Below are 17,636 nucleotides of genomic sequence, written 5' to 3'. Positions count from 1 at the left end.
GGTATTTAGTTTTCGTTCAAAAACATCTGGACAAATTCTAAATATTGCTGATGTAAGATTCGATTGTTTTTTTTATTTTTATTTTAAACCAATCGACAGGTTATTAGATAAACCTTTATGGATTAACAAATAAACAAGTATTTAAAATGTTAATCAAATGAATGTATAAAAAGTATGATCAAAACATCAGTTGCATATTGTATGATGTAAGGATTTTTTTTATCCAAATATATAATTATTATATCAGAGTGACAATAAGATGAATAATATAAGTAAGTTTCATCTTTCGAAAAGTGAGATAATAATTTATCTTTTAAATAACTCTCTTTGCTGTAGGAATACACCAACCGAGCTGTCTTTGGACATTTCACTGTAAAGCCTAAGCATTCTTGGCATTGGTGAAAAAAAAACCAGTGCTGATTCTGTAATTTACCACAACAAATAAAGTGTTAGTACGAGAGGCGCGATTTGAACATTGATGTTGATTTGAAATAAAATATCTTGAACGTCCATCCTGCCGGATAAAATTTTATGTAAAACTACGTATTAATGAAGATAAAGTTCTCCTGAATTCCAAGCCAAAAAATTGAAAATATTCCAGTCTTTCAAAGTAGTTATCGAAAGCATTGATTAAATTGTTTGGATAGGTAATTGTTTTGAGAAATTTGTGTTGCAATTTATTTATTTATTTATTTATTTATTCACACTCTTTATCAAGATACAATTCCATTTTCACTTTGCCCAGCTAACAAGGGTACATACCCCGTTCCAAGCTAAGCAATTATATTTTAATATATTATAATAGTTAACAAATTAATATAGAGCACAGACAAACAAAATATAAACTTATTCGGATACACATTTTGATTCATATACATACAGACATACACACATATACACACATGTATATATAAATATACACATATATACACATGTACATACACACACACGTACATACACCCATGCGCATACACATACATACATTCATAAAAACATAGACAATTTATTTATGCGAAACTTCATGGTTGTCATCAATAAATATATTTTTTTTAGATTATTCCTTATTTTTTATATTTTATTTTTGACATCCAGTAAGGTTCTCCAATCCGTGGCATGCATCAACTTTTCTGACTCCCTACGAGCAATGTCATGAAAGAGCGAGGTCAACACCTTCCGTAACTTGACAACACTCCCGTCTTTCCACGATTCTGGCAAAAGGTTATGGACCTTTTTGCCTACGTAATAGTGTTGTCTCGATGCCAGAACAGTGTTGACCCCTTCACTTAGTATCAGATCCCTATTAGAGTATCTTGTATTATGGTTGTGGTTGACGCTTGGGTAAATGTCTCTCTTTATGTGTGTAACCACTACCGTTCTCAATATATACTGTTGAATAATATTCAGTACTCTGAATTCTTTGAAGAGCAAGTCACTTGGATAGCGAAATGTTTTTTTTAAGATGACTCGGATTAAAGATTTCTGTGCAATTGCTACAGGTTCAAGGGCGGTTTTTGTGGATATTTTTGTTTTTTATGGATATCGTAGGTCATATTATAGAATTAAACTCTAATATACTACTGACCTAGGATTTATAAAGAGTAATTGCAAAAACTGGGCTTTTGAATGGTTTTGACATGAATAGAATGAATTTGTTTTAGGTTCCAAAGACACCATGGAAGAGCATCGCTACTTCACTTCCATTTTGGGCTACTCTAGTCGCGCACTCGGGAGCTAATTGGGGATTCATCACTCTGCTTGTGGAGATTCCAAGCTACCAAAAAATGGTTTTGGGAATTGATATGAAAAAGGTAAAATGATTAAATGATTTATTTTGTTATTTCGTTTAGTTATTTATAACAGCAGTACAAATATTGCATAAAATGGTTTTGTATCTCATAGTCCGTGACACCAAAAGACTTGTGTTGAGTTGGGATACAACATAATGAAAAGTGGAAACACATGAATTATTTAAAAATGCAAAAAGGAAAAATAAAACGTAAATATTTGCGTTTGTTTTGATATGTAGAGCGAATAGACAGCGAAAGAACGGCTTAAAAGATTTACAACGCGAATGTTGATGGATGCAGAAACCGAAGCGAAATCGTAGCTTTGTAAAAAATATTGTAATTATTTGCGGTGTTCGTTTCTTTCTTCTTCTGAAGCTCAACCACAAATAACTATCGAGGTGCTAATAAGCGACGTGATAAAAATTCTCACCATGGTTGTTTATCGTATTTGCGATCACAATGTAACATCTGTGAACACCTAATATTAAATGTCAAAATGTTTCCGTTTTGCGACGTATAATCCTGCTGCGCAATCACGAATTTCACCAATGTAAAAATGGAAAATATTCCAAAACTGCTGTTTTGATTTATTAATTTATTATTTATCATGCTATTTATTGCATTTAGCCAGCGGTTGGCAAGCCAAGAAAAGCAGACACCACAGTAATTGTGATTAAATTTTCACTTATTTGTATTAGATACTCCTTACTATTTTGCAAATGCAATATATTGTTTTATTTTTTACAGTAAACGCCAATTTTTTGTCAATAAACTGTATTTATTTACGAGGAAAACAAAAAACAAACCGAAATGAGCGTTGACTTAGATATTACACACGTGTTGATTTATGACTGCGATAACTTAAGCATGTTCATTATTGTTCATTGAAATGCTTAGCATGTTTTTAAGTACGTCGACAGTTATTTGTGATTGAGCTACTGGCATGTTGCAACATGCGCGCGGACGCGTCCGCCCACAGCAACCTCGATACGATTAAACTGCACAAACGAAATCGACTACGATTTGTCATAAAAACGATCGATGAATCTGCGCAGAACGGTTTGCACACACAAAAAAAGCCCCACCATATATTGTTACGTGTGTAGGGACCTTTTCGTTACAAAGTTATCGCTTAACGCTATTATGTTATTTCCACAAATTAGTATAAATTTGTTACTATTTATATTTATCATAAAAAGACACGTGATATATTACTGAATCATTTTTAATTAAATACTATTTTGAAGACACAAATGATGTCAATGAAATAAAAACTGTATTGTATTCACATACATGCATTAAATATCATACTTCCGATCATTTTTAAACAGTACATGATTAACAATTGGTTTACAATACATACGTTTATAAAATTGCTTGAATATTTTAATTGTAAGAAATAATATCACAGGCTCAAATACAGGCTCTCAATATTTTATTAAATCGGTATTTTAAAAAATATATAATATAATACGAAAGAAATAGACCCTTTAGTATTATACTCGTATCACGCCTTCGTTTTGTAAGTTTCTTCGAATCTCATTTATTTATTAGATATAAATAAATGAGATCTGAAGGTAAGCCAAAAACAACAAACTTGTACAAAGAAAAATATAAGCAAGAATCTGAACAAACAGAACATAAATACATGTAGGATGATAAAAAAGGACGATTCATAATTGGTCTATATGTATTTAAAAAACAAGAACTTCATGTAAAACTTTGATCTAAGACATGCCAATTCTTCTTCACACTACACTGTGTTAGTGACAAAAAGACCTACGAAAAGTTGGAAGATCTACCTCAAGGATCTCCAAGTCCTGCGACTAATTAACCAACCTACATCATTTTCTAGATATTAGGGCATTTAAACCAATGTTGACGAAGATTTGTTTAACTTAATAGTTAATTTTAATTTCTAGTGACATGGGTGGGAATATAAAAACATATTGATTCCAACAGAAATAGGATATTACTCACACATAGTACTTGTGTTTTGAAAAATAAAATAAGGTTCATTTCCGTTCTACGTTCCTCTAATGAAGGCAGATTAAGATATTACTATACTTTAACATAGGAATAATCCTTATTCAATCTAAGCAACCATGACACATTTCTCAGAAAACGGTGCTGGACAGATTTGATATGGTCAATATATTAGTCCCATAGAATAGAAATCAAATTGCACAAGCGTATTCTAGATTTCAGATAATCATTTCTTTGTTCTGTCTTTCTTCACATTTGGTTTTAGTTTTAAGTGGAGCATGTGGACATCGCCAGACGCCTCCAAGAGATCCCATCCTTATTTTATTGCCAAATTTTCACCATATTTAAATAAGCTCAATGTTGAAACTTCATACTTTCTTAAAAATATAAATACTTTACGAAGCTTTAAGCCGGAACTAAATGCTACTCGAAGTATGTAGTTTTTATAAGACGTGGTTTTTACTGAAACGATTGGGAGAAAAACTTGCCATCTTCACATACAAACCTCATTCTTTCTTTTATCAAATGCTTGTCTACCAATATTGTTGTGTTCTAAAACACGCTAAGTTAAAGTTCTCAGTACACTCCTGAACATTTTACGCGTTAATCGTATTGTACAAAGTTTGAGAATGACTGATAACGGATATGAAAATTTTGTAATTCAACATATCATTTGAGAAATTGTTTGATAAATGACAATCTGTTTTCTGGTACCTTTCATATTAAAATTTAAAAAAAACACTTAAGAAATGCTAAATGAATTATCTTAAAAATACAATTGTCACGTTTTTATGATGTACCAACTGTTTTAGATAATTTATTCCATAATGACAGAATGTTTCTTTTCTTTTGTATGTTTCCATATATACTAAAACAATTAAAATCATAAATCACGAAACGGTTTTTTCTGGCTATGACATCATTCCGACGGATCGGACGTCCGCTGCGAGTTTCATTAACAATTATGGCTTTTCCAGGCTCGCATCCATTAAATTTGACTACTCATCGATTTCCAGTAAACAGCCATTAAATGGCGATAAATCTCAGTAGGAGCCAATTAAAAAAAAACGATAACAGCACTCTGTTTAATTTACGTTGACATAGCACCAGAGCACGTCTCTTTACTTCCGCTTCTTAAAATACACTGGATAAACGCAACGCCTTCAAACCTGCGCATGCGTATAAAGAAGGAATGTTACTTCCACATGCTATTTGGCGCGCTTTTAGAGTTTGTTTTGTTCGCGTTCTACAAGCATGTGCGCATTAGTTTTTAGCGTACCCTCGTATGTGATGCGCATAATTACTTTGTATTCTAAATAAAAATAAATGTTTATATTCTAAGCAAACGTTGGTTGTTTGTAAGTCGCCATAATTTTAAATATTTTCATTGACAAAATAATAATACGTGTCCCTTTTTTCAATCTTTTTAGAGTGGTATTCTTTCTGCATTACCCTATTTAGCCATGTGGTTGGGAGGAATTATGCTCAGTTTCGTTTCTGATTATATTGTCAATAATGGATACTGTTCAAAAACTACGTCAAGAAAAATTTTCAACTCAATCGGTAAGTCATAAAAGACAATTTAAAAAGTGATATATACTGTAACTGAACCATTTCTGTTCTCTTTTTTTTCAGTTTTATTATAAATTTATTTACATTATGTTTTTTTAAAAATTATACTTATTTTTCTCCCGCTATCAAAAGGACGACTTTAATGCTCTAAAAACGGTTTATTTGACATATTTTAAATTACATACTCTGAAATAATTTGTTATTCGGGGAAATACCAGGGAGTCCTAGGTTATTTTCACAAAGTTGTTTTACTGGCAGGGCATAACAGAATATAAAATGTACTAATATACGTACATAATGTAGTTCAGAGTCATTTTTGAGTTGAGGTTTTGTATGCAATATTGTATCTTCTAAACTTATGCTAAATTACAAAATTGAACTACCTGTTGCAGTACAATAAATAAATTTAAAATATTTATGATTATTGAATAATTCGTTTTTTACTTGATGAAATATTATGACACATTATTTTTAATATTTTCAGGAGCATGGCTGCCAGCTACAACTATCGTGATCCTTTCTTACATTCCTCCAGGACACGAAGTCTTATCTGTGGTTTTTATTACTCTTACTGTGGGGATCAACTCTGGACTAAACATGGGATACATGGTATGATATACATATTATATGCAGTTATTTCTTAGATTATGTATCTTCTATCAAGAATACAGTAAAACTATAATTATCGAGAGTTTATTGCTTTTAAAATAATACTCGGAAATTGATTTATACGTCCAGAAGTTGTGAATTCGTACCTTAGATCTTACATTGACAACAAAGGAAAATGTGAAGAAGATATCAAACTTCCAATCGCCATCACCAAAAGTGGCGTGTCTAAGCTCAATAAAATCTGGAAAGACAGAAGCGTGAGTAACAGCAAATATATAAAACAGCTCCTCGAGAGTTTGGTCCACTCAATTTTTCTATTTACTGTAGAAACATGGACCATCAAAGCGGTGGAAATACGAAGAAATGTAGTGCTAGAGAGGCATGCTCCGAACTCGTGAACAGCTGGCTGAACCAATGGGTCCATTCGTCAGGAGTTTAACCTTGACGGATGGTTAATGTTTGGCCACGACGCGACGTATTGAAGTCGAAATGATGATAGCCCGGAAGACTGGTTGTAGTCGGTGGCGTGGAGTGAAAAAAAGGAAGAGGTAGATCCCCGATACGACGGAACGATCAGGTCAGGGCAGAGGCAGGCACCTAAGTACTGCTTGCGGCGTAGTCAAGGGAGAGTTGTAGAAGAATTGTCGAGACAGCCATGATGGGTCACGATCCTCAGTCATGAGGACAGCGATTAGGAAGAGATAAATAATATAGGGAACTGGAAGCACATTAAAAACTTACATAAACATGTCCAGCAAAGTTAATTGCACAATTAACTTTAAATTAAAAATATCTCCTTTATTTCTTATTTCCTGATAATAATTTGGATATTAGAGAATCCGGATGGCTGGAGTTCGGATAAACGGAGTTCTACTGTATAAGGTGTTAACATAAATAATGCTTTCTTTTTTCAAATTATAAATCAGCGCCCCGAGTAAAACAAAATGGTTAACAACAATATTTTGAGTTTGTCCAAATTTTTGTAGACAAGAACTGGATTCAACTCCCTGGGGAGCTGTTTATATTAACATATTACAACAAAGATGAAGAACATTTAAGAGAAGGTAATATAGAAGTCTAGGCATCTACAGGGCTTATGACCTGTCAATGGCTGGTTTAAGTGGCCTAAATAAAGGTTTCAGCTCTTTAACTTCACAAACATCAACAGATGAAAGAATTGAAGGAATATAGATGTTCAAATATAGGCAGAATGGTGAATGTTACACAGTGTGTAAAGTGGCCACTTAAACCAGCCATTGACAGGTCATAAGCCCTGTAGATGCCTAGACTTCTATATTACCTTCTCTTAAATGTTCTTCATCTTTGTTGTAATATGTCAAAATGGTTAAGGTTATAAGTCATTAAAAAAAAACTCCGCTCTACAAGATGTTTTGTTTGCTTTTACGTTACATGTATATTTTATTTGATTATAAGGCTTCAAATTGGAATGAGAAGAAGAAAGCGAGCACTTTTGATACCTCCATCTGTTCGTGTTCAATTGAGGAATAAAGCTGCCAAAGCAGCTCGCGATATTTGCGCAGTGTACGGTGAAGATGCTACAAATTATTGACTAATTTGTTGTAAATTAATGAAAGGGAATGCATTGAATCGGGTTGTGGTCCCGTGGCTAGTATTGCGGACTCAAGGAACAGAGGTCCGAGGTTCAAACCCTATTCTACTTCAACTTAATTCCCATTCTCTAATAGTGAGTTATTTAAAGTTCGTCGAGGAGTGGACGAGGTGTGAAGAATATCTCGTCCTAGGAAAAATATCTCGTCCTAGAAGGAGGAAAATTCAGTAAGTGGACTGTATTGTTTGGGAAGGAAGGTTGCGCAACTCCACTAACCTGCTGATGGATGAGGCGTGACAAGTGGTGGAACCGTGGTGAAGCTGGCCGTCGGAAGACGCTGGCACAGCTTGTCTGGATGGATCTGGCGGTCTTAAATGACGCAGGCACAGCTCGCTTGTGGAAATATTAGTAAAGCACTTAACTCCTTAATATTAGATTTTGTACTGATAATAAATGTTTGTTCCGGCCTTCACACATAGAATTATTGTTACATGGAGTCCGCTAGGAAACGGGAAGGATGGATACGTAGGCATAAATAAGGTTGAGCGTTGGTCCGAACACAGCTCGTTTTTAAAAATAAATAAAAAATCTAATGTGTAGTAATTTTTTTGTTATGTCCTCTAATTAAAAAAATAGACACAATTTAATAATTATATGAATCTCAGATGCCTCCAGAGTCTGTCTAATTCTAATTTTAGTGCTTTAAACTAACGTTTGTTAAATTATTATTATCTTTACAGATGACGGCAATTGACATGGCACCGAACTTTGCTGGCACTTTGGTAGGAATTACAAATTGCGTCGCAAATGCAATAGGTATTCTTGCTCCCCTTACAGTTGGCCACATCGTCAGTAATGAGGTAAATGCTCAGATTCAAAATTAATTAATTTACAAATTAAGACACGTCATTATATTTGTCTTATTAAATAATCATCGTCATCAAAACCTAATCCACGCCTGATGGTCCACAATGACTTCATCGGTTAATTAAATATCGTCTATCTTAATCACGTGTTACAGGAATGTAAGGTGATCAGTCTTACTCTTCAGGAACCTGCTATTACCAAATAGTTAAGTTAAAAATAACGCAGGTAAGCACTTGATCGTCAAGACGATAATTATGGATAATTTTAAAGTTGTTCCTTGAAAATGTGAACACAGGGCATTTTTTGATATTAAATTTTAGTAATTTAAATATAGATTTGTTTAACGTTTGTAATTCACAATTTGTCACCCAACTAGACAATGATCTGTTTTCAGGCTGACAAATTGTGAACTTACTAGTTTGCAATGGAACATTGTAATGATAAAGGTTAGCAAAAAAATTGCACTAAACATTACGGAGAAATAAGAAATATATTTCAGTTGAATTCACTGCATAGCCTGGAGCATATATTTTTTTTTGTAGTCCTGTGCAGCAATCCATATGGTTATATTAACTTAAAAAATAAAATAAAATAAAATTGATAATAATAACCTTTTAGTTCATGTTAGTCAATTCTGAAAAGAACCCCATTTAATTACCGCCTTTAAAAATAAGTCCATTTAAACCATATTTACCTGAGCCGTTACTAAGTACATACAAATATTCTATCTATTATTAATGTCAATAAGGATTCGATACCTTGGGTTGAATTCAAATGACCGAGCGGCAAATAACCTAGAATTACAAAACCCTTTCTATTGAAAATAATAACTTTCACAATAAATATCGACCCGTGTTTTCTGCGTGGGAAAAACATAACCTTTTTCATAATAAATCGCAAATTTAAGGGTATTTAAGCTGTTGGTGGTTTTCAAAGAACTGTCTAACTGACTATACACTCTAACAATATGCAATAACAATCTATTTCTGTTGTGCGAAGCTCGTTCTTGCATCAGGGGCTACGTAACTTTTAGCTAGAGCACATCTCGTGTATCTGTTTATCTTGGTTCTTCGTTTACTAGTTTTAGTTTTGTAAAACTGGCAAAGAAATGACTTCACAAACGACTGCTTGATACATAATATGTTTGGTTCTGCAAAAAGTAGAGACGTAGGGTAAAGAAGAGGGTGTCGGTTCATTATTTTCAAAATATTTTTTTGTACCTTAGTATTGGTTAAGTTAATATTAGTTGAGGTCACCTAACTAAAAATGTTTTCCTTTCCAGAACGACGCTACCCAATGGAGATTAGTGTTTTTAATAACATCTGGAGTATACTTTCTGTCAAACCTCTTCTTCATCATATTCGGATCCAGTGAGAAACAAGCGTGGAATGAACCTAATACAAGAGACCATACTGGTAAGATATGAGAAATGAGTTAAAGTTAATTAAAAAAAAAAAATAATTGTTGTTATCTAACGTATATTATAGTTATTTTATATTGAGTAAATTGTTTGATATTGACCTGTGGTTAAAAGTTGCGGATGTCCAAATTTTCAATGCTTTTTCATAGTTTGACGCATTTAGATTTGTGGCACTCTGGACGGAGAGGTGCGATATATTCCAAGTGGTCGCTGTTACACTGCGACTGGAGTATGAATGCCGTGCCCTATGCACTATCATGTGCGGATAAAAAAATGCGGATAAAAGATGACGAGAAAACGAATAAAATTTACTCATCTACGTAATTTGAGATAACTTGTTTTTTTGCCTATCTCTGCGTGTTTTTTTTCAAACTTTTTCACCAGTTTATTTAGATTATATATTTTAATTTGTTGTAGAGCAATATTTGAAAAAAAAAATATTATGTATAATTTTGTTAATTATTTTTCAGAAGTCCTGACCAAACTCGAAATCATTCAAAAAATTGAAAAAGAAAATGCTCTCATTCAAAAGGAAGTCAAGCGATGAAATATTTGTAGAGTTACTCTCTAATATTATATATAATTGTGATTGAAAAATATCCGGTGACCAAACAAAAGTGGTAAAAGTGTTTGAAATACTCCTCTCTATTATTTTTCTCATACATTAAGAAAAAAACTAAAGAGGTAAGAGCATTTACTCGAAATATTGTGCGGTAGAGGAGAATATTTATTTTATATATTTGCGATCTCGTAAGGATCTCAATTATAATATCAGAAAATATATACTGATAATTAAAAAAAATTAGGTATTAAAATGGTTACAATAATGAACGTTATTTTTTTTGTATTTAAGACGTTAACCTATTCCTTGTAATCATCAAAAGTATTCTAATTTCTGATAAAGGTTAATAAAGCCCATTTAACTTTATAACTACCTTAAAATTTCTTTCAAACATTGGACGATGAATCAACTGCTTGTTATTAGAATTAAATACATCATTTTTAAATAGTATCTTCTTTTACCATAGAAAAGTAAATATCGTCAAAAGACTTCCGATTACAAAAGAAAGAAACCTACGAGAATTACTGGTATGTTATATACTAAATTTAAATTTTTTAACCAAAAAATAATTATTTGCACATAATTTTGAGAGTATTTTGCATGATTTGTATCATATCATTAAGGAAGACAACTTGAAATTTTGGCTAATATTTTAATTTTAAGTTTAGTATACCATTAAACATTAGTAAATTTTACCTTTCTGCTGAAGCTAGATCGAAGCTGAGAAAAAAGCGAGTAAAATTGCATACTAATGTTATTTAATGATATTTACCCTAGACTGTTAGTTAAAATTCATAGCGTTTAAGTGGAAACGTTAACTATTGAATTTAATTAACTTTTTAATTGTTTTCACTCACAAGATATCACTTGAGTAAACTTAAGCTAAATAACTTCTTGTCCACATTAAAGACAAATTACGTCCAAGTTATTTGCATCCAAACTCAAATGCAAGACTAGCAGATAAGAACTAACATTAAAACCTTTAATTTTTTTATATTTACATACGGTTTTCTTTAAATTAAAGAAAATGTAACATTAAAAACGATAAGACTGTATAACAATTATCTGATTTATATTTATACTTCAAACATTTTAATAATTAAACTTAAGATAAATAATAACATTTACTTACAAGAAAACAGTACAACTGTACAATATATTTTATTATTAACATGTTTTTTGTTTTCAAAATAAATTAAACAAAACTGCTTGATGAGTCAATTAAGAAAAACCACTTAAAAAAACAAAGCTTTTGTCTAAGAGTTAAAATTCATTTATTGTTCTGTTATTTTTTTTTAAATATCCAAATATACTTAAGAGTCAAATAGTTTAAAAATATGAATTACTTTAACAAAAATTATGAATTAAAAAATACCAACTTAATTTTATTATTGTTTACAAAACGGTAAAAAATATTATTAATTCATATAGCAAAAAACCTGAAATGTTATTAGCGATACGTTTATTGTAAACTTGAATAAAATTAATATGGGTAACGATAATTTAATAAGTGTTAATTTTTTTAAAGTAAAATAATGTAATATATAAATGGTTATTTATAGCTTGACAGATACAATATAATAATACCTTTATTGAAAGGTCCCAGACAAAAGAGCTTGTTATTTACATTTATTAACTCAACTAAATGTGTAAAAGTAGGTTATTATTATATAGTAATTCAATCGTTTGTATAAACAATAAAAAAAATATGCACCTACACAAAACGTTTTATTTTGTCTTAAAATCCGAGAAATTATTGTACTCATAAACTAAACAGTAAACCTTACAGCTATCATTGGCTGATTCAAGTACTTAATTAATTTACATACTGTGTTTGTAAAATTTACCATTTGCCTATGTTTATTTCAGCAGAGAAAGAGAACCACTTTGAAAAGGTAATATGGAAGTCTAGATATTTCAAAAGCTTATTTATTTATTTATTTTCTTTTATTCAGAAAACATACAGCTTATGATCTATAGTTAGATTGTTTTAATGATCACTTTACAGAAGGATTACATTAACCTAAATTTATTTATTAAAAACTTTAAGTAAAAGGAATTAGTACTTTGGCGGACTTATTGCTAAAATCAATATTGTCTAGCCAACTTAAAATCAGACTAGTACAAGAAGAGTTGGTCAGAAAATTGAACTAGAAAATTAAATATATATCAAAAGATACATCCACGAAACACATAATTAATTAAAGATAACAGCTGTTTTTAATGGGGAAAACAAAGCTTGCCCAAAGAAACTGAAACAAATTATGTTGTACACATTAAAAGACGAGAAATGTGGAATCCTGTGAAAAGGGGAAGAGAAAGCAGGAAGGAAAAGTAATATTTTTAAATATTTCTATTTTTAAAATACCAGCGAAATGAATCGATTTTACGTTTCTAAGGAAATAAAGTAATGTTTCAGGGCTTTCTTGAATGTGGTCAGAGAAGGTGCGTCTTTTTTATAAAGAGAAAGCTCATTACAAAGTCAAGCACCTTGAACAGAAAAGGATTTGCCAAAAAATAATGTGCTTTGTAGAGGAATAGTAAGTGTTCTCTCACGAGAATAGTGTGATGTAATTATTTGTCAATTTTTTATCTATTACAAGCGGACCCGACAGACGTTGTCCTGCCCGAACGTTGGCTTGCCTGCTATTTATTACATTTGAAAAAGACTTTTCAATGATAAGTAGGTACCTAGGTACTTGTTTGTGATTAAATTCCAAAACTAAAAATCGTTTATATTTAAATATTTAATTTAAGTAGGTACCTAGATACCTGTTTATGGTTGAATTCGAAAACATTAAATAAATATTTTTTCAAATATGGCATTCTTTTTACAAACGTCAAACTCAGTCTTCTCACCAACAGAGGGGTGTACTTATGTAGGAATACAATTTTTAAAAATGTATGGAATTTAATATTATTTTAGTGTTACCAAAATCCAGTAAAAATAAATAAATAGCTAGAAATTATAAGGAATTTAAGAAAATAATCTAATTGAGATCCACATAAAACAAATGCTGTTTGTGAACATTCAAAAACAAACTTTTTTATACGCAAAAAAACATCATCTTTCCGTTTTTTTGTAAATTCATTTTCCTCGAATGCAGCCCTGGTAGATCAATGAATAAAACATTCATGCTCCTAACTTCTTTTTTACATATTTGATTGAAGATTTTAATATCTACGAACACGCACAGCGCAAAGATCTATATTTCTCTGAAAACCGCACGTAAATCGGTTAAGCCGTTTAGGAGGAGTACGGTGACATGACACGTACGGAGGAATTTTATAAATAGAGATTACGTTAGTTTGTAATTAACCCTGACGAATGTATAGTATTTTGCCGAAACAAGTTGGTGATTAAATAACAAAAAATAAAGTGGTACATATTAAAAAACTAATTAATTTCCTTTGTAATATATTAGATGAAGATGCCACTGTTAAATTTAATACAGCTTTAGTAACTTCACAAGAGTAATAATCTTAGAAACGTTTTTAAATGACGGAATCGAAATTTTATATCTCATTTTATGTAAATATTTTATGTTATCTTATCAACAGAAATATTTTCCACCACTTAAGTACAATAAAAGTTTAAATAAAGTAATTAATTGTGTGAATCAAAAATACATTTTAAATGGTCTGTATTTAATTAAATTTTAAATTTACTGATAATCAAATTAAAATGTATAGGTTTGTTTTACTTTTTAAAATTTATTATGTTCAATAGTGTAATTTATTTAAACACTTATAAGTACAAAGTTTACATTTATATGCATAGGGGTTGGCATATTGCCTAGTGACAATTTAATTCCAAACCATTCAATTTGAGAAAATCAGTGGTAAATGAATATATTGTAGGTATACGAGTATTATAATATTTTTATTATAAAACAAAAAAATATTGTACATATAATTTTTTTATTAGAAATCAAAATTGACTAAAGAGGGAAGGAAAGAGGTAGGAAAAAGGGAAAACTCAAAAATTCAGGAAGTGATATTTCATACGTGATTTGAATGTAAATAAAGAAGGGTCGGTGTCTCTAACAATAAAGGGTAGATTATTCCAGAATTGAGCAGCTGATAACAAGAATGTTCAAAACAAAAAGAATTAATAAATAACTAAATTGTTCCACAATCGAGCAGCTGTTATAAGCAGTTTAAAAACAAATGGTATTGATAAATAATTATTAAATTGAAATCTTGTATTCGAGTTAAAATTTTAAGCTTAATATCACTATTATAAAATCTTTTGCCACGCAATATCGTTCAATTATTAATGTCCTAATGAAACTTTCTTTTTCATACAATTCTTTCTCTGTTTTTGATGTGTATTATTATTATCTTATCTCTTTCTGATATTAATTTATCAAATATTTTTGTGTACCGTATATTATATTATTTTCACATATATACTTACTGTTAACTAATTTTCATTATTTGTTTTTAAGATTAATTTGTTAATAACATTTTTTTTATACGTATATATGTGTATATATGTGTGTATATATATATTTAGAATTCTTAACAAGTTATTTACAATTTGTTTTTTAATTTTAACATTGTTCTTATATTCATATTTTTAATCTTTTTTTTATGCAAAGTTTCGCTTTTTATTTTGCATTGCAGTTTGCTTTTTATTGTTTCTACATGTATATAAAATCTTTTTTTATTTCTTTTAATGTGTTGTGTTTTTATAAAATTATTACTTTCTTTGTTTGTAGTTACCTGTATATTTATTTTTATACTTATAAGTATATGAAAATGTATTTATTTTTTTGTATGAATTCTTAACAAGTTACTTACAATTTGCTTTTTAATTCAATTACTTTTATTATATCCATATAAAATTCTTTTTTTCTTTTTTACTATGTAAAGTTTCACTTTTTATTTTGCATGGCAGTATGCTTCTTATTGTTTCTAAATGTATTGTTTATCTTTTAAATTTTTACGCACTATGTTTGTACTTAACTGTATATTTTTTGTAAATGCCCTTTGGGCGTATTGTAAAATTAAATAAATAAATAAATTTGACTCACTTAAAAAGTCTAAAAGTTAAATAGAATATAGACCACATTAGGTTGAGTACATGAGGGTACTATTTGCAAACCCGGCAAAATCCACATGTTTTTATTTTTAGAAAATCGCAATAAACTGATACAATACTTAATTTCAACTTTTTTAAACTTCAATTTTTTATTATAATCAGTAAATATTTTACACGTAAGCAGTGGTGACATAAGCATGATTATGTCAAGAAACAGTAGTGAAATAATAAATTTAAATTTTCTTCACAATACTCAAGTAGAGGTTGCCATGTTTGCAACAAACCCGACGATTTAAAAGTCAAGTTAATACAAATAAAGCCATATTTTTTACTCAAAATGTTATAATTATTGTTAAAAATTGTATTCTGAATAAATTTCAATTAATATCTAACTTTTTTAGATTTCGGATTTTGCCGGGTTTGCAAGTAGTACCCTCAAATGTGAAGCGGGGAAAGGCTTCTTATAATAAATACCTATTAAAAAGTTGTCCAATTTATTTTTTTCTTGAGTTATTTATCAGTTTTCACTAAGGACTAAATGTTCTCTTTATGAGTACCGAAAATCAATAAAATGTCACGTAGAAAGCTCAGAATAGAGGAATGAGGACAATATTGAAATGTGGAAGATATACAAAAATTACACATATGCTGACGGTATTGAACATGTTTTCAGTAAAGCAAAGAGTAGTTTTGAATACTTTGGTGTTAAAATACAAATTTTAAAAAAATATCGCCCAAATACATGTTTCGTGATGTTGTAATAACGACATTTATCACTATCCTACGAGGGATGGTGAAGGTTTCAGATTCCTCAAAACAAGAATCCAGGCAACTCAAAACAATCTGTATCATAAAGGACTTAAGATGTTTTATGAATTGCCAGAAGATATTAGGGATGCTGAATCTATCGCATTGTTTTGTGGGATGGCGATGATTTTTGTTGCAAACAAATATCCATATAGGTAGATAGTGTCATCGGAAAGCGTCTGGATTTAAAAACAATGTTTTGTTTTTGAAATTATTTTTTAAACATATTTTTTATTAGTAAAGGTATAACTAGGTGTTCAAATTTTCTTCGTATAACTATCTAAAATAAATACAATACATTACATTACAAGAGAACTTAATATAATGGATTTAATACCAATGCTTTCTTGAGTTCCATATGGAGTTCCATCTTGTTATAAACGGGTTAATATTATAATTCTTCTTCTTCTTGCGGTGCCTTGTCAGGTCCCCCCGACGTTGGCGATCACTACAGCGAAAGTATCTCGGTCTTGCGCTACTATTATATTCCGCAGCTAGGACAACTGCTTACTGCATGTACTCGCCATAGTGATTCCTGTGAAAAGATGACCAGAGTGGTTTCCCGTTGCCTTCTCTAGTGGATTTTTCTGTCCGGGTTACCCTCTCTTAGCTGGTTGGTTCTGGTTTAGAGGCGCCAGAAACCCGCCTTCCATTCTCTCGTTATATGCTGTGATCACACTGTCATGAGTGTGATCCCATTGCCCGGGGTTCGCTACTTGGACACTAAGGAGTTGGACTAGTCAGTAGTGCTGCCGGTGGATTGCAACTGGGCGTTCGCAGCATTTTTTTTTCTTTTATTCAGGAAACATACAGTACGGCTACATAGCTTTATATTTTACACAGCTAGACTTTATTCTAATGGACCAGCGTTTCCATATAATAAAATAATTTTATAACATTCTTCTAATTTTAAGATTCTTTTAATATAACCGATGGGAAAAAATGAACTTCTGTTCTCTCTACTGGAATAAATGTATGAATGTACTATATGTAGGATTAGTTATTGTATATATTTTTTTTTTTTTTCTTATTACGTTATTTTCAATTTTTTGCTACTTTTTTGTAAAATATATGTCTGTTTTTTGTATATAAATATGTGTAAAACATGTAAAAACCTACAAGGCGTTTAAATAAATAAATATTATGTAAGGTTATCAAAAAAGGAACAAAAAAAGGAAAGGAAAAAAAAAACATAAATGGAAGTTGTTTAAAAATTCAATCAAAGTAAAAAAGTTATTTAAAAGTTTGTAATTTGTATTTACAAATGGAAATAATATTAAAAATGAAGAAATTTTTTTTGTAAAAGTAATTAAAAGGTAAGAACTAAAATGAAAAGGGAAATTATTAGTTAGTGAATTTTATAGAATCACAGCAAGATGTGACTCACTGCGACCCTAATGACAGTTTCA

General features: G+C 30.5%; 1 protein-coding gene across 1 annotated transcript; it reads left to right on the top strand.

The window, feature by feature from the left end:
• Window positions 1-1,658: 1,658 nt before the first annotated feature.
• Window positions 1,659-10,884, top strand: LOC148273719 (putative inorganic phosphate cotransporter; the record flags this gene model as incomplete). Its single annotated transcript, XM_088238320.1, has 6 exons — window positions 1,659-1,808; window positions 5,204-5,336; window positions 5,830-5,954; window positions 8,265-8,384; window positions 9,674-9,806; window positions 10,282-10,884. Coding segments are annotated over 6 exons (738 nt in total), but the record flags the coding sequence as incomplete, so codon positions are not given.
• Between the last annotated feature and the right edge of the window lie 6,752 nt (window positions 10,885-17,636).

This window comes from Micrasema longulum, unplaced genomic scaffold (assembly GCF_059751315.1).
Source record: "Micrasema longulum isolate JH-2025_06_02 unplaced genomic scaffold, ASM5975131v1 h1tg001858l, whole genome shotgun sequence".
NCBI lineage: Eukaryota > Metazoa > Arthropoda > Insecta > Trichoptera > Brachycentridae > Micrasema > Micrasema longulum.
Note: the sequence above shows the minus strand (reverse complement) of the source record. Positions and strands in the feature narration are given on the sequence as shown.